General features: G+C 39.6%; 1 protein-coding gene across 1 annotated transcript in view; it reads left to right on the forward strand.

Annotated features, from left to right (window-relative positions):
* Window positions 1-2,588: 2,588 nt before the first annotated feature.
* The window catches only part of ELL2 (elongation factor for RNA polymerase II 2), a 70,837-nt gene continuing 52,158 nt past the window's right edge, over window positions 2,589-21,267 (forward strand). Inside the window, exons 1-2 of the mRNA XM_080803756.1 lie at window positions 2,589-2,887; window positions 19,559-19,606. Of these exons, the coding sequence (XP_080659882.1) occupies window positions 2,741-2,887; window positions 19,559-19,606 (195 nt within the window). The 5' untranslated portion in view covers window positions 2,589-2,740. The remainder of the gene's footprint in view (window positions 2,888-19,558; window positions 19,607-21,267) is intronic.

Consider the following 21,267-nt stretch of genomic DNA (forward strand, 5'->3'; position numbering starts at 1 on the left):
AGAGGCAGGCAGAGGCAGAGGGAGAAGCAGGCTCCCCGCTGAGCAAGAAGCCCGATGTGGGACTCAATCCCAGGACCCTGGGATCATGACCTGAGCCGAAGGCAGCTGCTTAACCAACTGAGCCACCCAGGCGTCCCATCCTTCCTTTAAATTTTTGAGCTTATCACCACCACCACCCAAACTAGCATTTTCTAATTCTCTAATTGCTTTGCTTGGAGTGCATCGGTTCACTAGCCATATTTAAACAGAAAATTCCTTAAATAAGAAACTTTACAGTTTAATTTTTAAATTCTCCACAGCATTTTACACTAAATAGGAATCCAATAATTATTTGTTAATTATTTACTCTGAATGAATACAGAAAATAAACTGTATCATATATAAACTGGAAAACTTCCCAAGGAGCAACTTTCATCAGACCCCTCCAAACAAATTACCCTGATAAGGTAATAATTACCCTGATAAGATGGGCATCACAACTTGCCCATCTGATGCAGGCAGGCATAATGTGCATTATGCAATGAAGAGACAAAATACTAAATTACTGTATTACTTTGTACATGATCATTGCTTCCTTTCTTAGTTGAAAAGCTCAAAAGGAAAAAAAAATAAACAAACAATAAGTCACTATAATAAGCTATTGCCCAGTGAAAGATGATGTTACCCATTAAAATAGGACACGAGAAAAATTTTCCCACCACAACTGAGAAAAGAAAATCAATTACTACTAAGATGCTGCAGGTCAGACATTTGAAAAGTACAGTGAAAATCACCCTTGATCTTCTCCCACCCCTTACTGTCATCAGAGGTTCTGAGTAACAGGAGACCAACATGATATGTGGGTGGGAATTTACCCACTTTCACAGGAAAAATAGTGAGATACAGGTTCTACTTGTTCTGGTCAGACTCCTCCCCACCCACCCCCCAAAACATTAAGGTTTTAGATATGTGGTCAGCAGTCAGTCCTTTTCTATTAAAGCAAACAGGAGAAAAGAATAATTACGTATGAAATTACTTTTTGTGATTTCCTTAATTTATCTATTCTCTATTCAATGAATTCAAGATAATTTACACTTTAGTAAACTGAATTAGTGTTAGTTAAACATGTCTTAACAACTAGAAAGTTCTAGTGGATTGAAATTAAGTCAATTTTTAAAATGCTCTCCTGTGATGTAACCAACAGTTAATACAGATGTTTTCACTTAACCCATACTCTATGGAAAGAATTAGTTCTATAATTCATATTAGACACATTCAATGCTTGCGGGTCTGAATCAAGAGGCAATGTAACCTTTAGGCTGGGGAAGGGATTAATTCAGGGGGCGTGGGGGGTGGGATGAATCATGAAAAACTTCACTTGGATCTTTCGGGAAAATCACAGCCCTATCCAATATAAAAGGATGGGAAATACCGCTTAAATGCCTTTCAATTTCTCTAGGGAATGCCTATAAAACGCAACAAGGTTTTCAATCTGAAGGAAAGAACAAGCGTCTCAATTTTTTTAAGTAGATTTTTTACACTGCCTTTTTACGGTTTCGATCCTTCCAGTGGTTTGTTTTTATCTGGTGTTTTGAATCCCTGTTAATTCATCCTCCCGGACAGGAAGCCTGTCAGTCTACCCAAACACAGCCTGAAGAGGGCTCTTGATTAGGCTCTCTACTTTAGCCACGCCTACACACCGAGCATCGCGAGGAATGGAAAGTATGCCCGGCCTCCGCACACCCTCACACCCTCACACCCCCATCTCCTCTACTTAGCCCCCAGTAGTTTAAGCCCTAGCTAGGTTTTCCCACATCCATGTCAAATAAAATGAGCAGAGATCAAACAGAACCAAAGAATGACAGGTGTGGATGTTTCTTTTGATCTAGGTCAATCCCAGTTCTACTCTTAAATGGTCCTTTGAAAGGGAGATGCTCCCGGTGGCAAGCTCCAGAGAGACAGGATATGTTCCCCTAGGATCAGAACCAGGCATGAAAAAGACCTACAAGCTCAATTTCCTATAGTACTATGCCCACCACAGCAAAGGCACGTAAGCCTTAGGCATAACATCGTACTTAAAATGCTCCCCCATGTTCCAGCCAACTCCTAAAGCCTAGGGTCGACTCACTAATTTCAAGGTTAGGGTGAAATGACGAAGGGTCCCACAAGCTTCCGCAACCGTCGGGGAACGAAGTCCTTACTTGGTCACACTTTTGGGTGGGAGGTCCTCCTCTTCAAGGACCACGGGGAGGTGGTGAGACTCTCCACTACTCTCCCCCAAGGGGCGGGGCTCCAACTCCAGGTAAGCCGGCCAGGCAACCTGGACACCCTTTTAGCAAGGGAGTCCCCAAGCTAGCCTGACCAATCGCGGCCGACGAACCAAGACGACCAAACGTGACGTAAGATGTGATTAAATTGGCGCGTCACTTCGACGTCAGCCTCTCACCTCGGACGTCCCGTCCCGGGAGCAAAACTCCAGCGACTTTGGGCCCCGCCCCCGTGAGAGTGGAGGGCGTCCAATGAAGGCGGTGCCGAAGGAGAACGAAGCCAATGAGACGAGGCCGGGGCGGGGCGCGGGACAAGAGGGTGGGGCGGGTGGCGGCGGTGGCAGTCCGAGGTCTGGCTGCGCGCAGTATATGACAGTACGTCAGCAGCGGGATGGCCGTAGCTGTGGCGGCGGCTGCAGAAGCCCAAGCAGCCGCGGCCGCAGTGGAGGCTAGAGCCCGAGCGGCGTCGGCGTCGGCACCCCGGGGAGTTTAAGATGGCGGCAGGGGGGGCGGCGGGTCTGCGTGAGGAGCAGCGCTACGGGCTGTCGTGCGGGCGGCTGGGACAAGACAACATCACCGTACTGCATGTGAAGCTCACCGAGACGGCGATCCGGGCGCTCGAGACCTACCAGAGCCACAAGGTGAGCGGGCCAGCCGGACAACCGGCAGGGCTGAGAGACGGAGAGAGCGCACGTCGCCTCCCGGTGGCGCCACCCGGAGCTCGGGACAACCGGCGCGGGGCCACCGAGCAGTGGCTCGCCTCAGCTGCCGTCCGCGCCCGCGGCGGCTAGGCTAAGCTGGGCAGGGCCGGGCAGGGTTGCTGACGCTGCCGTCCCAGATCGGCCGGGCGCCGGGGTGTTGGGAGGCGGACAGGCGGGCGGCCCCTGGCGGCAGGGCCGAGGCAGCCGCAGCCCTAATAGGGCTGCGCCGCCGCTGCGGGACTTTCCGACGGCGCCCGCGGGTTTCTTGGCGTTTTCTGTCCCAGGGAGGGAGGGGAGCACTAGAGACAAAATTGAGATGACTACGCTGTCCGTGACGGGGGAGGTGGAGCGGGTGCAGCGTACCAGTAACGAATGCTGAGTACCGAGGGCATGAGCCATCCGCGTTTGGGAGGTAACACATAGGCACCGCGGATCCGCAGAGACTCGGACACAGCAGCTCCGCGTCTGGCGGTAGGACACACGTTGTACTCGCAAGGACTTGGGGACCCAGGTACACCGCGGGGTGGGGGGGGGGCACACCATGTACTCGCGAAGGCTGGGACACGACGTTCCGTGTACGTAAAGTAGGGGGGCACACCTTGCGCTCCCAGAAATTCGGGAACACTGGCGCTTCGCCTTCCCGGAGAGGGACCAACAGAGTATACGGGGGAGCCACACACACCCAGCGCTCACCCGGGAGCAAGAGAAAGGTTCGCGGAGGCTCCTCGTACTCAAAAGACGCGCTGTGTGTCTCGGGCTGACTCCCAGAGATAGGGACATGGATCGAGGGTAAGGATGGGGGAAGATACACCGCGTCCAGGGCAGAGCCCCCCCTCCCCTCCCGTCTCGCACCCCATTCCGAAGAGACACCCGTGTATACACACAGACAACTCAAGTACAGCTAAGACTCATATAGACGCACACATGCCGCAATTGGAGTACAAACCCAGAAACGCTGGGTTTTTTCCCCTTCTTTGGGGGGAAAAAATTAAAAAGTTGGGGGTGGGGAGACAGCACACGCCATAACCCAGGGTTCATGGGGAGGCCGTTTACTGACATGCAGCGTGTGGATGTAAAAAGGGAGGAATATATCATATGAAAGACGGGTAACATTTACTCAGAGAGGAGGGACAGTCAGAGTTAAGTAGAATCTACAGGACGTACTGACAAATAGCCCAGTCCAGTCCATACCTTCAGTTAACTGAAACAGGCATAGAGGGCCAGAAGGACACCCAGACGCAGACTCACATAGTTACTCAGATAAAATTGGAGAACAGAATTAACATCTGTTGAGCTCCCACTAGTGCCAGGTACTTTAAATGCATAGAAGGAAGCCGGATTTGGAAGCAGAGCCCCGAGAAAGGTGTGAAACCTGGTTCAGTGGGAGCTTATGAAGCTGAGTGAGGAGAGACTGGTCTTCAGAGAAGCCCCCTACATAAAGGCACCCACAGAGGGAGGCACACAGTTGTACACAGCTTGGGAAGTAGGTGAACTCATGAGAGTAGAGATGTAAATAGCAAGAGAGACTCACAGAGGTGAACTTGCTCAGGAGGGCACTCACAGGATTGAGTGGCTGTGTAAATGTACAGTCCAGGGCACATGTGTTACCTACCAGAATTGTGTATGGTGAAAAACACGCAGACTTAGGAGGGGAGGGCGGAGTGTATGTACAGGGGGAAAAAAATACCTTCCTACACACTGAAATCCCAGGGAAAAAGTCTCATTTGTGGCTGGGAAGTCAGTGTATGCCCAGTAATAATGTAAGAAGGTATAAGAAATGCAAACTGCATATGTCAGTGGCTGCTCCCAGATAGATGCACCTGCAGGGAAGGGACCAGCACCGGCATGGAGTAGGAGACCCGTATGGGAGGAGTCAGATAGACAAGCAAAAAGACAGAGGCAGACGGTGGAGAGAAACTCAGCCCTGCAAGATGGAGAGATAGCTTGCCAGTTCCAAAGGGAGGGCGTGGGAAGGAATGACACCGAAGAAGGTAGGTCAGGGGTGTGAAGAGAAAAACAGACTGAAGAGGAAGAAACAAGCAGGAGAAGCCCAGCTTTCCGTCAGAGACAGACTGACACATAGAGGATTCGTAGATTTATCTCTGGGGACAGTAGGTCACCAACCACCTGGGGGAAACAAGAGGCATACTGTACAGTTGACTGCAACAAAATTGACAGACACTATACACTTGGCAGGGAAGAGGTGGGTGAAGAGACCCACAATGAGGAGCGGGATGGTGCCGGGGGAGAGTGAAGTGCCAGAGGCCTCCAGTGCTCAATGGGCTTCTGGGCTAGAGCCCACAAAGAGTATTTATTTTTCTACCTTCATTCTGCCTCCTAGATCTTACTGTGACATGCTTGGGATTAAGGTTGGAGTACTTTGATTCCTGAAGTTCTCACATTTATAAACCATTATCTTCCAAGAAACGGGAGATCAAAAATTCTCTCCCAAACCGCCACTTGGTTCTTGATTTTTTTTCTTTGTACTTTTTATAGTCAAAAGGTACTGAAGTCCATGGCTTTTTGCACTAACTGCTTCTCTTGCCAACTAATGTCATTACTACATTTTTCCATCTCTGTGCATGCAAATTAATGAGTCTGGTCATTCTGTACAGAAGCAGAGAAGAAAAAGGGAGAGGACTTTTCCAAGTCCTTCCTTCTTTCTGAGTGTGGACCCAGGTAGATTGAGTTAGTCCTGGTATTCCTTTTCTCCTGAAAAGCTGATGGTAGAAGCAGTGGCATGCAAAGAGAGGAAGAAATAAGCTGACTTGGCCTTTGCAGTTGGACCTAACCAGCTTCTCACCCCAGGCCTCACTGTCATTTCAGCTACAAAATACTTTTTAAGGGGCTTGCAAAAGCAGGAATTGGGGTGAGAATATTAATCTCTGGTGGCTAAGAAGTGGGAAGAGGTTGTAGAAAAACAAATGAGGCACCTTTTGGGTGACTACACTGTTGGTACTTATTGGTACTTATTGTACTTACTCTGGTATATTCAGCTAAGTCTCCTACAAATGTGTTCTCGGTGACCTTCCTCCTGGCTCAGGTCAGACCAGGCTTCCCCATCAGGGAGTTGCTAACAGTAGGCATCTGTCTGAGCTTTTATCTTCCATTTGGAAGATAACTTATTTGGTCTCTTATACCTTAGGCCCTTATCAGAAGTTGGGCTTATGACTTGAAATTGTACCAGCTGTTTGGAAATATGTTGACACATGTTGGCTAAATGGGAAGAAGTTTCTGGTGGTCAAGCCTCTTCCCCTTTGGGGAAGAATGGCTTTAATTTTCATATAAGACTGCCTTCACCATTCCTGTGCTCAGATGGGAAGGTTGATGCCTGACAAATGGCCTCAGTGGCTTTGGCCTGTACAAGGTAATGACTATTATTTCTCGTCTTCTAATGACCTTCTAAGAGCCAGAAATTTCAACAGTTTCCAAATTAAGCATCAGAAAGCTATTTTTATCCAGATTACTTTGCCCACTAGATTTATTCTTCTAAATTAATCCACTTGACCTAAGATTTCAGGGAGGTAAATTCAGGGATTTTACTAAACTTTGATTTAAGCACAATACAGAAGTTCTTTAGATAGAATTGAACAAATACACGAAATTGTTAATGGTTCATGGAAACAGAATCTTTAATTGGAAATAATTCCTCAGGGGTGCCTGGGTGGCTCAGTGTGTTAAGCCTCTGCGTTTGGCTCAGGTCATGATCTCAGGGTCCTTGGATCAAGCCCCACTTCAGGCTCTATGCTCAGCAGGGAGCCTGCTTCCTCCTCTCTCTGCCTGCCTCTCTGCCTACTTATGATCTGTCAAATAAATAAATAAAATCTTAAAAAAAAAAAAAGAAACAATTCCTCACTGTTTGAAAAGACAATCAAATCTAATTGACTATCATTATTCAAGTTTTCTATTTTTAGAGAAACGAAAAATGCTAACTTGAGAACTTTCCAAAATAGGGACTGGGTTGGGGGAGAGAGGAGGCATTGTGAGTCCAGGAATAGGAGTTAGAGTTGGAGTAAATACCTCCTAAAAGTTGTCTTCCACTCAGTGTGAAAATAGAAACAGTTTCAAGTTGATTGTATATTAAAAAGTGTTAAATGGAAAGTAAATTTAGACATACTAATGCAGATATTTAGGATATATTGCAAAGCTACTTTTTTTGTTAACTATAGATAATTTTAAATGAGAGGAAAGTTACTAAATAAAGTTACAAATTGTAACTTTGTAAAGTTACAACTTTATATTCATTCTAAATTGATGTTTGTGATTGCATGGTCTATATAAGTGCTGCATACTTTAAGTGAACATATATTACTGTAATTATATATTTCTCTCAGATGTATCCTAAAACTGTATTTAAAATTAAAACCCCCAAATTCTACAATAGACTTTAGCTAATTCAGTAATGTGTAGCTGGCTTATTCTGACATTTTTAGTAACAAAAATCTTACCAAAATATTTTAGCAGATTCTGTCATTGCTGAGCCTGTTAATTTATTTTTTAAAAATTGTTTGATCAGTGCTTGCTTCGGCAGCACATATACTAAAATTGGAACGATACAGAGAAGATTAGCATGGCCCCTGCGCAAGGATGACACGCAAATTCGTGAAGCGTTCCATATTTAAAAAAAAAAAATTGTTTGATCAAAGTTTCAAAGATGGTGGCTCAAATAATATCACCATGTTTACCTATTACATAAAAAAACCTTGCCTTGATATGTTTGGGGGCAAGTCCTTTCATTCTCTGTGCCTAAAGATGAGAAAGCAGATGTGTTTAAGAAGGATTCTGTTAATACATTCTCTTTTCAACTCTAATTATTGGCTTTAAATGCATTTTCCTTCTTTAATAAGTGTCTTCTAGGAAGATGATAGTGTTTTGAAAAATTGTACAAATACACTTATATTTAATTTTGCATAAGGAACTGAGTTTCTCTCAGTGATACCAGATATAATTATTTCCAATCAAAGCATAAATCTCCACGAAGTTACTGTCCTTCACAATAGCTCCCTTTGTGTGTTACTTGGTCTTTTAAAATCACTGATTCCACAGGTCATGAGATAGATGACTTCTCAGCTGGTCTATCAGGTGAACTTTTTAGCATTTGATTCATTGTGGTTAAGGTACAGAAAAGACTCCTACCTTACTTTTTCTTTATCTCCATTTTTCTGCCTGTCCTCAAACAGTTTTGAGAATGTGTGTATGTGTTCAGTAATCTGCCTTATAAAATACAGAAGACCCTGTTCTTTTTTTTTTTTTCCACAAGACCCTGTTCTTAAGGCATCACTCAAGCATCCAGACCTGTCAGCACAGAATTGCCACTGCCACTGCCATAGGACATGTTTATTAACTAAAACAAAGAGGTTTGCATTGTCAGATACTTTTTTTTTAAGTTCACTTAATGAATTAGAGAACACTACATCAAAAATTAATGATATACTATATGTTGGCTAATTGAACTGCATTGTCAGATTCTTTTTCCTGAATGTTTTAAATGTCGTCAGGTTTAATTTTAAAACATTAATCTTACTGACTTTTACCTTAGATCCTTCTTCAGGCTGAACTTGATTTTAAATGCTTTTTATCAAATAAAGTCAAATTTGTACCTCATGTTGCAGTAAGTGTTTGAAACTTTTTATCAAATGATCAGGTGCTCAGTGCAAAGAAGGGTGCCCATCCCAGTGAAAAGCAGTAGCCAGATTGCCTAAAAAGATAGACAGGGAACTTTGGCACCCAAGTTGGAAGGAGAAAGAAAGAACATATGTGAAGGATTGGAACATGTTCAAGAAAAGTGTTTAAAAGGAAAAGGGCATAGAATTCTTGGAATGATTTATAGGAAAGCTTATGGAAGACAGTCACTTGATCCAGCCTTTCCATTTGCTCCATTTGCACTTTAAAACAAAACAAAACAAAACAAAACAAAAAAACCATGAAGGCAGTGCTCATCATAGTGCTTACTAAGTAATTTGTGATAAAGCCAGCAGAGGGAGGAAAATTAGAATTTCAGTCGAACTAATCCTGGGTCATTTTTAACAATTTGCAGTGGCTACAGAGAGGCTCAGCTCAAGAGCCTTGCACCAGGGTCCAGCCCATGTATTTGCCCAGTGGGCCAAGTGTATTTGGAGAATTTGAGAAGATGTCCCTAAAATGTGATGATATGGGCATTTCTATTTAAGATCAGCTAAGTTTTATAAAAGAAAATAGTGTATATAACCCCACGTTTGACTGTCTTGCGTACCTCAGTTCCATACTGCATTTTCCATGACTTAATGCAAAAATGTAACGAAGCAGGTCTGGAGTAGAATACAGTAAAGTAATGGCCATATTTCCACAGCCAAATTGAAGCTGAAAAAAAAAAAAAAAGCATAACTCAGGACAAATGTACCAAGGAAAATTGCTCTTTTCTTTTGCTCTCTCCCTTCCTTTCAATTTATCTCCCTATCTATAATTTCTGTTGTGGCATTATGGCCCTTGAGATCCATGTTAAATGTTTAAGAAAAACTGGTTTAAGAGTCTCCACTAATACTTTACTAGTAAAGGCCAAACCTAGTATTTCCATGGCTGGCAGTTTAATATAGGATATAAGAAGAGAGAATCTTATTAATTAGCCTATATGCTCCTTAACATGAGTCAAGTTGAACTCACCTGGAATTGAACTCACAGTCAGAGCATTTAAAAAACATCCTCTGATCTTAAAGGATTTTCTAAGAGTTTAACAGGCAAGGACTGGATGGGAGATTACCTCTCCAGCAGAGGGAGGGACAGCTGTAGAAAAGTTAGGGCTGGGTCTGAGAATCCCATGGAATACCATGTTCTACTTAACCTGAAGTCAATTGGATTTAAGAGAGGAAAGGGAGATTAGAGCAGGTTAAATTTTATTCTGTCAACACTGGGAAGATACTGATTAGAAATATAAAGTGATTTGAGCTGTGTTTTAGGATTATCCTGACCCCAGCATTCCATGATGAATATAAGGTGAATCTGGAAGGAAGTAGACAAGCTAAGAGGAGGTATGTGGTCCAGGCTAAAGATGCTTGGAGTCTAAATTAGGATGCTTGTGGGAGACATTAGAGATGAATACAATCTATAGACTTCAGCAGGTTTTGAAAGAAATAGGATTGAATTAAGATTTCTAGCCATCAGCACTAAAGGTATTCTTAGTTAAAAAAAAAAAAAAAGAAATCAGAGGCAGTTGGGAGAGTGGGATGGAGAGAGGGGAGATAAAGATGATGGGTACCATTTTAGTGAACGTTCAGTCTTTTGTTTGGTGACCAAGAGACTTAGATTTGATTGCTTTTATATTTAAGAAGTTTATTTGGAGGTCTGAGGCTGGACTAGAACAGTGCTATATTGTTGACATGTTTCCTACTAACTCTGACATTTGGATGGAAATTTAGAATATTGGTGATATTTGGATGGATGCTAAAATTAAGTGAAAGAAATTTTTGCTTTTGTGTAGGGATTTTTTGTTTGTATTTTTATAAACTTTATTTAATAACCTTTTCTATAACTTGCACTTAAGACCATCATCAAGCACAGATAATATGAAAATATAATTTGAGTCTAACATGGAGATTAGACCTTCTGTGGTTTCCATCCCTAGTGATTATTGAAATATTAAGTAACTCTATATAAAAGTGCCTGGATTTACATTTCAAGCCTCATTTTGAAATGAGTCTAGAGGCCTTGAAAGAGTCAACGTCTTCACTTCCAAATTATCTCCATTTCTATTTTGGTGTTTTGATTCTCCTCTTTTTGTTGTTGTTAGTTTCATTGGGGAAAAAAAATAATGTAACTACATAAAGCTTTTGTTATACATTGTAATGGACTAGGAATGGTGCTGAGTTCATGGTCCGTAGAGATAATTTTGTCTGAGGAATTTCCACTTGACAGTGAGCTTATTCAAAGGTGAAACCAGGCTTAAACTTACTGGTAAGATTCACTGAGATACTTCAGGATCTAGATATGCTTACCTGGAAACTTAAGTGTTAGCATATTTTAAAATACCTTTTATTTAATATCATTGCTTTTGATTTCCATTATCAGAAATCATGATGCCTCAGCGGACCAGAAAACATATCCATGTAGTAGAAACTCAGTGGCAAAAAAACTTAAGATTTTTAAGTGATTAAGAGGTAGGAGTCAGAATTATAATAACCAAATACTTATTTATTCATTTAGCAAACACTTGTTCTATCTGACATGTGCCAGGCATAGAACTACACAGTGGAGATACTCATATCTGAGTAAGTCCTGGATGGTCCCTCTCATCAAGAAAGTGCTTGTGCTGTCTCGTAGAAACAGGCAGCAGACATGTGAACACATAATTTCAATAAAATCTTTGTTCAAGGGGACACCTAAAGAGAGAAAGATTACGTTTAAGGATGTTTCTGAAAAGCAGTGTCTGTTTCTTTACCTCATGTCCTCTGCTCATATCACTCTGGTTGGGTTGTCTCTACCGCACTTATGAGATTGCACCTGACTAGGTTCCTTCATTGGTCATCTCTCTGCCAAGTTCATTGGTCATCTCTCTGTTCCTCCCTTACCTGACCTTAGCAGCATTCCATCCTGTTAACCACTCCTTCCTGTTATGAAACACCTCACTGATTTTCCTCCTACCTCCTTGCCCATTCTTTCTCAGTCTCCTCTGTTGACCATCCTCTGTTTGACTGGTGTTTGAATGTTGGAGATTCCAACTCCCTTCTCTTTATCTGTTCATTCTCTCTCTGTGTGCTCATTTAGTTTTACGGATTTAAATGTCATCTATATGTTAATGACTTGCAAATACTGATCTCCAGCTCTGACCTTCCAACTCCAGGCACTTATTTACAATACTTCTCCTTATCAGAGTTTAACAGTCTTAGTCTTAACAAATATAAACAGAATTCTTGATTTCACTCATCAAACCTACATCGTCAGAAATGTTCCCCATCTCAGTAAGTGGCAGTATCTTGTCACCAGTTGCTTAGTAATTGACTAATATTTCTTGATTTGTCTCCTCATTTCTTGACTTACTAGATCAACAAATCTGTGAATCTCCAAACATCCAAAGTCTAACCCCATCCTTCACGACTGTTCCAGTCCCAGTCCTAGTCATCTGTCAAGGATTTCCATGGACTTCCAAGTCTTACAGTCTTACCCCCGTAGTCCATGCTTCTCCACACAGCAGCCTGTGATCTTTTAAAAACATTTAGTATATTCATGTAGTTTCCTGGTTTTAAGCCTTCTAATGTCTCCCTTTGTAAACATGATTTAGATGGTTTAGTTTATAAATTTCTTCTACTTTAAAAATAGTCTCAGTCACTCCACATTAATTTTACTGCTTCTCCTTATGTTCTAGAGATTATGATCCCAAAGAAGAAATCTTCATTTGCATTTATAGTCAGATTTGACACATAAGCTTTTTATATAATCACAAAGCCTTCTCAGAAAAGAAAAAAAAAAAAAAAAGATGGGATATTATGCTTTAAGTATTGTTATTTTAAAGCCTGGTTCACAGTAACTAACTTTTTAGCTGATTCTTCAGTTTAGATTTTGCCTTCCACATCTCTTTAAGAACTATTTGAAATAGTATATATATGTGTGTGTGTGTATGTGTTGTGTATGTGTTTTAATTTGGACTGCATCAGATTGATAGTTTTCCAGAAGCTATCTTTCAAAACAAGGATTATGTTAAATAAATTAGTTTTTTTTACCTCTTATCACTACTGTTTTGGCAATCCTTTTATATTTCATTCTTTTCTATGCTGTAATGATAGAAATGCATTATTCTTTATTGCACATGCACTTTAGTCTGGTTCTTCCAAATTTGTAGAGAAGTTTCTCATATGTGTGAGTTTGGATTACTCACAAAGCAAAATACTAGATTTTGTGAAACCTGGTGACTCTTATCATCTAGAAATGTTGGGGCAAGAAGGAGACACTGTTTAAGGTAGCTTTAGACTATCAATTATCAACAAATTTTACATTTGTGCTCTCATTCTAAATGTTACCAGCTTTTGACAAGAGCTAAATATATTTGGGACGCCTGGGTGGCTCAGTTGGTTAAGCAACTGCCTTCGGCTCAGGTCATGATCCCAGGGTCCTGGGATCGAGTCCCACATCGGGCTCCTTGCTCAGCGGGGAGCCTGCTTCTCTCGCTGCCTCTGCCTGCTTGTGTATACTCTCTGTCTCTGACAAATAAATAAATAAAATCTTAAAAAAAAAAAGCTAAATATATTTGATTTCTTCAGAATCAAGTGTCTGATTTCCTGCACTATTTCCTGCTTTAGCTCCAATATTCTTTCTGTGTCTTCTTTCCCTGCCTAGATATTTTTATTATTATTATTACAGTTGTTAAAATACAATTAAGTGATTTTTGGTTTCTCTATCAGGTAATGTTTTTAAGAACAGAATAAAATTACTTTCTAAAGAAAAAAGAAAAAAAGAAAAAAAAACCGCAACCACAAGTACTTAAACTGGTATAGTACTTCTTTTAAGAAAGAAAGAGGATCTTTTATAGAAAATGTATCCCAAGGAAAATCATAAATACTTCTTATTATTTACTTGTATAAGTGACAGCAAATTCAAGTACCTGATACTTTTCCTTAAGCTATAGTGCAGAACCAAAAAAACTGTCAATACTTACCAGTTCTTATCGATTCTTAAATTTATAACTTTAAGATGTTTCGCATTTTATGTAACCATTGTTAAGGAGTGGCAGGAGAGGTTAGCTGTGTCAAGTGGTGTATAAGACCACACTTCTTAAATCAAGACCAGGTTTGAGTCCCAAGCCACTTACTAGCTTTGTAATTCTCAGGGACTTACCTAAGAATTGGAAATAATAATATCTACCCCACAAAGGTGTTCTCAGAACTACTGGAGGTGACAGTAAAAATGATTATAGTGTCTGACATATTTTAAGTACTCAATAAATAGTAACTAAGTAGCTATAAGCAATTCCACTTAAAGCAATGACTTGACCCATCACCATTTCTAGAAAAGCTTCTGGTTTTGGCAAAGTTCCAAAATTATATTTGACTTTGGAAAATTTTTTGTGCTATCTTTATCATGATTAATAATGCAGCTTAGGCACTCAGATAAATACCAAGTATTTAATAAATGCCTGTTGATTGAATAAATATTTGAAGTTAACTTTGAGTTACGTCAGAGTTCCACAATGGGTTTAGAAGGAAAGCTAAAGATGTTTCAGGAATATATCTAAACTGAGGGAATAAAGTTAGACCTTCCATAGTGTGTTTCTTAGAGAAATCACTCTGTTCTAGGCCCAGAATGCTATTTGTTATGTTTGTATATTCCTAAAACCAATGGTGGTTGATAAAGTCAAAGTAACCATAGATTTAATTTGTCTACATAGATAAGCAGTATGTAAACAATCAAGAGATAGTTATAATAACTTTTATAGGATAAATAACTTTCTTTTACTCAACCCCAGAAAACCTTAGCTCTGCTCCTTCTCTACCACCCTCTAAGTATCATATCAGAAATTATTATTACTCAGCAAAATTAAAATTACTTAATAATATTACTTAGAAAATTACATATTACTATTATAGTCCTGATAAATTGTGAGGAATAGTTTCTGGAAATAAATGGACATAGATTTCTTTGGTCATAGAGAGCAATTTTTGTTGCAGTAAAATTGTCTTGCAATGGTAAATGTCAAGAATGTAACAAAACTTGAGCAAAATGTATTGCCTACGTTTCTGTACTTAACAATGGCTTACATTTCCTAAGAGATACAGAGGGTTAATTCAAGGAGCTCTAAAAACAGTGAAACAGCTAAGAGTTTAACAGAACCTTCTGACTACAAAACACCACCTTTATGAGGTTGTTGAAGCATTTGTCAAAAGGAGTTTCTCTAGCCATTTTCAGTCTGTGTTGTTTCTTGGCTTTATGAAGATGCAAGATCATTCTTACTTATAGCTCAACTACTATTCAGTTAAACTCTAGAGTTACTTGATTTTCAAAAGAGCTACTTGGTGCAAATATTTAAAGCTAAAAATAAAAAATTGAAGCCCTTGTTGAAACTCATTTGTAATGGGAATGTACTTAGTTAAACATTTATTTTAAAATATACCGTATCCCCTGTAATTATATTATCTTTTAAAATTGAATTAAAAATATACGATGAGTTGAGGTCATGTTTGTGCAGTTAAACTTAGGCTAAAGAACATTTAGACAAAAAGCTAACATGCATGAAACATTTGCTTATAATGGTATTGACTTTTAGAATTTATTCCTGGTAGCTACCCTGTTAACACAGTGGTCAGATGCATGATAAGTGGTATAGAATTCCAGCTGTCTCCTCTTGTTGCATTTTTTTAAAGCATTCTAGAACTAGTAACATCTGGTAATTTACTAATATCTTCTTGTCTAAAATTGCAGTTAACATCAGTAAAGCATTGGAGTTCCTTTCATGTATTTTTCTCTTCTGGATTGTCAGATAATCTTAAAGGAGTTTTTTAGTAACAGTGATCTTAGTTTATCCTGTTTGTCCTAAACACCCATAACTATTCCTTATATGAGCGTTTTATTACTTTTTAAATGAGGAACACATTTATATATGTTCCTTTGTTATACATGGTCCTTCTAGCAAAAAAAAAAAAAAAGTTATTGTTTAGATTTTATTTAAGCAGAAACTGAAGTCTGGAAATTGTAATGATTTTATGAAATTCATTTTCCTTGCAAACAAAATGCCACCAAGAAAAGAAAAGAAAGAAAGAAAAACAAAAGAAAGAAAAGAAAAAAACAAAATGCCAGAACTGAATTGAGCAGTCAAGGACTTTCAGATGTTCAGCTCTGGGAAGTAACCTGTTAAGAGAGTCGAGAGAAGGAAAAGTGTTCTGTATTTAGGATTCAGAGAGCTGGCTTTGAAGTCCAACTTTGCTAATCACTAGCTTGGTGTTCCTGAACAATACCCTTTACCTGTTGGAGAGCCATTTATCTCCCTCTGAAAGGGGTGGTAATGATGCCTTCCTACCACCCAGAGCTGGTTTTAGGAGGCTCACTTGAGATAATGGATATAAAAATGCCCTGTCTACTACAACACTTACATAAACAAAAATTATTATTTCTGTTGAAGAATCAAGAGGTACAGATAGAACTGTAAGCATATCAGGAGGTTAGGTTCTAAATTCAAGTCCTGAAACAAAAAACTGGTTAAAGTCAAAATTACTCTTGGAAATTTCTAAACTAATGTAAAGTGTGGTTCTATTATTTTATCTATATAACCATAAATAGTAATCTGTAAAGTAGATGTGCATAGTAATATACTGCTATAAAATAGTATAAAAAATGGCCAAAATAATTTTAAAATAGATTTTTTCTTTAGCTGAGCGTAATGTAGATAAATACTTTTAAGTTAATATATGTTAGGCCCTATTCTAACAACTAGGAGTAAGACAACCTATGAAAATAATATACCCCCCAATGTAGTGGAACCCTAGACACAGGCATCTGGAAAAACAATACTTAACAAGAGTTAACTCAAAAGTGGGCATAGTTCAGAGTTAGCAAAATGGTGGCATCAGTGGTTTGGCTGGTAAAGGTTTCACATTTTAAAAATTGAATCCTTTTTCAGTTGGGCGTTTATTCCCCAGATGCTTGATATTCCTTGTTGCTTTACGTCAGTCTCTTTCACATTTACCTGCCTTGGGTCCTTAAACCCATTGAGTCTTTGATTCCTGATTTATCCAAAGGCCTACCTGAAGAAACTAATCTTAAACTAGAATGTTAAAAGTAAGTTATTAGTGTGGATTGACAAAATAGTGTCTGGGAAGGCATACCAGCTTGAAGGAAAGGAAGTAAGTAGAAATAGGAAGGAGTGCCTGGCTGGTTCTGCTGGTGGAGCACGTGACCCTTGATCTTGGGGTTGTGCGTTTGAGCCCCACGTTGGATGTAGAGATTACTTAAAAATAAAATCTTAAAAAAGATAGGAAAATGTTTATAAAACAAAAAGGGTTAACACAGCTGAAGCACCATTGGGAGACCGTGGAAGATGAAATTATGAAATTGGTTGGTCCTGTAGATGGAAGGTCTCCTTTCCATGTGGAGGAGTTTGCTTTGCTCTGATAGAACCCACTGGGAAGGAACCTCTCCCGGCCTCATGACTGCTGAGGTGGTATTGGAGAGTTTCTGGTAGTTCTTTGAATGATGGGCAGTATTTGGAAGAAACTGAAGGGAAGAAGGAAGGCCTTTATCTAGGTGCTCAGTGATAGGGGCCTAAAACAGTCCAGAGGTTTTCAAAATAGAGACTAAGAGCCTAATTTGAGGGAATCTGGGGCTGACTGGCCAAAGATAAAGATTCAGAGCTGTGAAGCCACCTTTGCATCATTTTTCTTTGGTGCCTGATAATAAAGCTTTCAGCACATTTTATCATTCTTTCTGGGGAAAGTCTGCTCATTCCACCATCTCCTGTTTGCTCTGGGGAAGTCATACTAATTTAAGCCTTATCACTAGAGTATTTCTAAATAAAGCATCATCTGGAGCTGATGTCTAAATCCTTTTTCCTAGCCCCAATCCATCTCTCTCCCTTTTTCTTACACAGGACCAAAGGAGCTGCTTTCCCTGAAAACACTTCTTTCAGCAACTCACTTTGTTATTCCAAAAATTAGAAGCCCCTTCAATTGTTTATCATGTCAAGGGCAGGACTTAAAGGCCATCCCTGAGGGGGTAATAGAAGAGATTAGGGCAGCGTTTTTTCACAGGGTGATAAACCTTTTGAAATCCCGAGATCTAAAATTTAAATTACTGTCCTATTTATTCTGTAGCATATAGAAGCTAAAACTGAAGACAAATTTTGAGGTCAAGGAAAGATTAGGCAGGGATGGCCAAGTCCAGTTCTTATCCTTTGTGTTGTGTTTCAAATGTGAAAGAACTCTGTACACACACACACAGAACTGCCCTTTGCTTGCACAATATCCATTCCTATCTCCTGGCTTTTCTGCTCAGGGCATTCCCTTTCCCTTGAGTTTGTCTTTTCAAGATTGCTGCTGAGATCCACTCTTCCATAAGCCCTTCAGCTTTCCTGTTTCTTCTACCCTGTATTCTTCTCTCCCTTTTTAGAATTCTTACTGACCCTCCCCAAAGTACTTAGCCTAGTATTTGATCATTCTCATATGTTCCCCAACTAACACGTGAACTCTGGCATGAAGGAGTAGGCCCCCATCATACTTTCAAGTGTCCCACAGCAGATGTGTGTGGAGCACAAGGCAGTAGAAGCAGAGCAGCATGGGAGAATAGGAGGATTGAATCCTGGGTTCCTGGTTCCAGCTTAGATACTAATGGCATGCTTGCCTTGACTGTATTATCTATGATTCGGAATTCTGTAATTCTAACAGTGTATAATGGCAGAATATGGTTAGGGGTAAGGGAAAAGAGACTGTAAATTAATTTAAGGTTGTGAGCCCAGTAAACCAAAAAGATAGAAGTATGCTTGCCAGAAAAGTAGGAAGGAGGTGCCATTTTGGTTGAGGGAGGAGTGGGGAAGGGCAGGTAGTATAGCGTTTGCCAGTTTTGCTATCATTGAGTTTCTAATGCAAAATGTCCCTAGACAATGATAAGTACTAGGCTGTGGTGAGAAGGGAGTTGACAAATAGAGAAGAGATTAAAAATCATCACCAAACTGGCAAAGTGAACCTCCAGGAGGGTGTGGATGTAGAGAGAGCAAAGTGAAGGGTGCTAGCTTTTGAAATGAAGGGCATGATAAAAGAGCTAAGAGGACTGGTGTCTGAGTGTAAGGAATCTGTGACATCCAGGGAGAAGTGAGCAATTTGACAATTGAGAAAAGTTAGCATTGGTTTGACTAAGAAGAATTGATGAAATTGATAGAGAATTTCAAATTCCAATGGTAAGCTGAAGACAGCTTCTGAGTTGCAAAAAGTCAGGGAGGAAATTATAACCAGCCTCAAAGGAGTTTGGAACAAGCATTCCCATAGACAAACATTGGTGACTTTGGATATAGGAAATCATGCCTGAGACTGTGGTAGATACTTACAGCATTTTTCTTCTAAATACACAACTCTGTGACAAAATATTAGTTATGAGGTGGACAAAGCTAGTTACAAAACAAAACAGTCTTCTAGAAATTACATTCTCCTGGTGAAGATCGTATAAGAAAACTGGTAACCTGTTTGACCCTCCACTAGAAACTAACCTATGATAAAATGTGAGAAACTGGAATCCACAGTTCATTATGAAATACTTCAATTTTCTATTTATAGTATCCTGCTAGAGTTTTGTAAAGTTCCTCGAATTATCTCTTCCCTCCCTTTAGCGTTTTAAAAACATACTAAGAAACTGAGCAAAAGTGTGTTCTTTTAATGTGAAATTGAGTTAGTATACTAATCATTTTTTGCCAAATTGTGTCATTTTCAAAAACCTGCCTGCACTGCCCCCGATATACCTGTGGTTGTGTGATTCAGAGAAATGTCAGCAGTATGACCTTGTTCATTAAGTTATCTTAATATGATGATATGTAAACCTAGTTACATAATGAAAAGATATTTTCACAGACTATGGCACTGAACAGATGCACAGATTTAAAGTTTAAACATTTAGTTCTGTGACACAGTAATGAAGGTTGACTTAATGTGTTTCTTATGTTTCTTTCAATAGAATTTAATTCCTTTTCGACCTTCGATTCAGTTCCAAGGGCTCCAAGGGGTGAGTACTCTTGTTGATTCAGCAAGAAAATCTAATATTCTTCTTACATACTATTATTTTTAAACTCTTAAAATTTGTTTTCACTTGTGCCTCAATATAAGGTCGCTCATATTTTGTGAACTTTATGACCAAATGTAAATTTCGAATACCTTAATACACTTGAATTATCTTTTCCTGATTTATTTAAAAAATAATTCCACTGTACTTATTGAAGAATAGTTTTTTCCCCAAATCATGAATAATTGCATTTTTTACCTTTTTTTGAAGTATAATATATGTCACAGTATTAAGAGAATTTTTTTTTACAATTAACCATAAGGAATTGCTAATTTCAGTAAAGTTATGATTATGTGATTGTTGTTACTGTTGATGAACTTTTGCTGTCTGTAGACTTAATTTGATTGTACATACTAAGAAATGTGTAAATAGAAAATTGAGTTTTTCCAGTACACAGAATAAATATTGTGTATCTTATTGCTGCATTTAAAAGTGTAATAAATGATAAACTCCCAATAAAATACACCTATGAATTCTGTGTTTAAAATAGATGATAAACTTTATAGGAGTAGTGTGAGAATTATTTTTAAATTATTACTATTAATATTTAATATTAATAGAAAGTCTTAATCATTTCTGCCTCTAATATGCATTTTTGAATTTGTGTTTATATATGGACTGTAGCACGGAGATTTGGAATATCTGTAAATGGATTTTAGAGCTCTAGGAATAAAGGCAATCTGAGGGGAGATCATATTTCTGCTTATTATAAATCTACATTTGTGAATCTGTTATGTCAAAAAATGCAAAAATTCAATGTAAATCAGTACAGTCTTTCTAACTTTATAACTTGAAAACATTTCAAGAGTGGAGTTTACTTGTATATCATTCAATACCATCTAAGAGTACTTCTAAATAATGCTAACTTGAAGGAGATGTTAGTGTGTGGATGTCAGAGCTCTGCTTCTACATGATAGCTTTACAATGCAGTCTTTTTTCTTTCTTCCCTAGTAACTGAGTGTTTATGAATGGGATCCTAACTGCAGCAAGCATCCTTCTTCATTTTGTTTTATCACTTTTTACGTGGTCCTTAGCACCTCCTGGCACTATTTTTGAGGTATTAGTTTTGGTTATTTTCGTCAGGCTTCTTAAGTTTTCTCACAAAATTTAATGGCATCAGTAATCTCTGAAAGGATGTTCCAGAGGCAAGCCTGAGTCTGTGAACCCTGGAGGGCTCCAGTGTTTTTCAGTAAAGGGTTATCTGAAATGAGAATTCAACACCTGGCAGACCAGAGTAAGGTTTGAGCTGCCTTTCCCTCGCTAGCAGCTGTTAACCTTGCTTGGGATCTGCCTCTTCATTTCATTTTCTCTTTTCCCAGTTAGGACATAAAGGCTAGGGAAATGCAAGAGAAGAACATTTTCTTAGGAGGTACCAACTTAGACTGAATCATGAGAAACCAACATACGCAGGGTTCCAAAGTCTTGAGATTCAGACACCCGCAGCTTTTAGCAGGCTTAGAGAGAATATGGCTTTCTCTGGCACACCTCTTGCCCCCAAAAGGCCCCAGGCACCATTGCAAAGCTGGTGGTTGATATTTGAGACCTTGGAAGTCCTTTTCTCAATTCTACCTACCTCCCCCAGGCTTTCCTGTGTCACGTGTCCA

Source organism: Martes martes (assembly GCF_963455335.1).
Source record: "Martes martes genome assembly, chromosome: 5".
Taxonomy (NCBI): Eukaryota; Metazoa; Chordata; class Mammalia; order Carnivora; family Mustelidae; genus Martes; species Martes martes.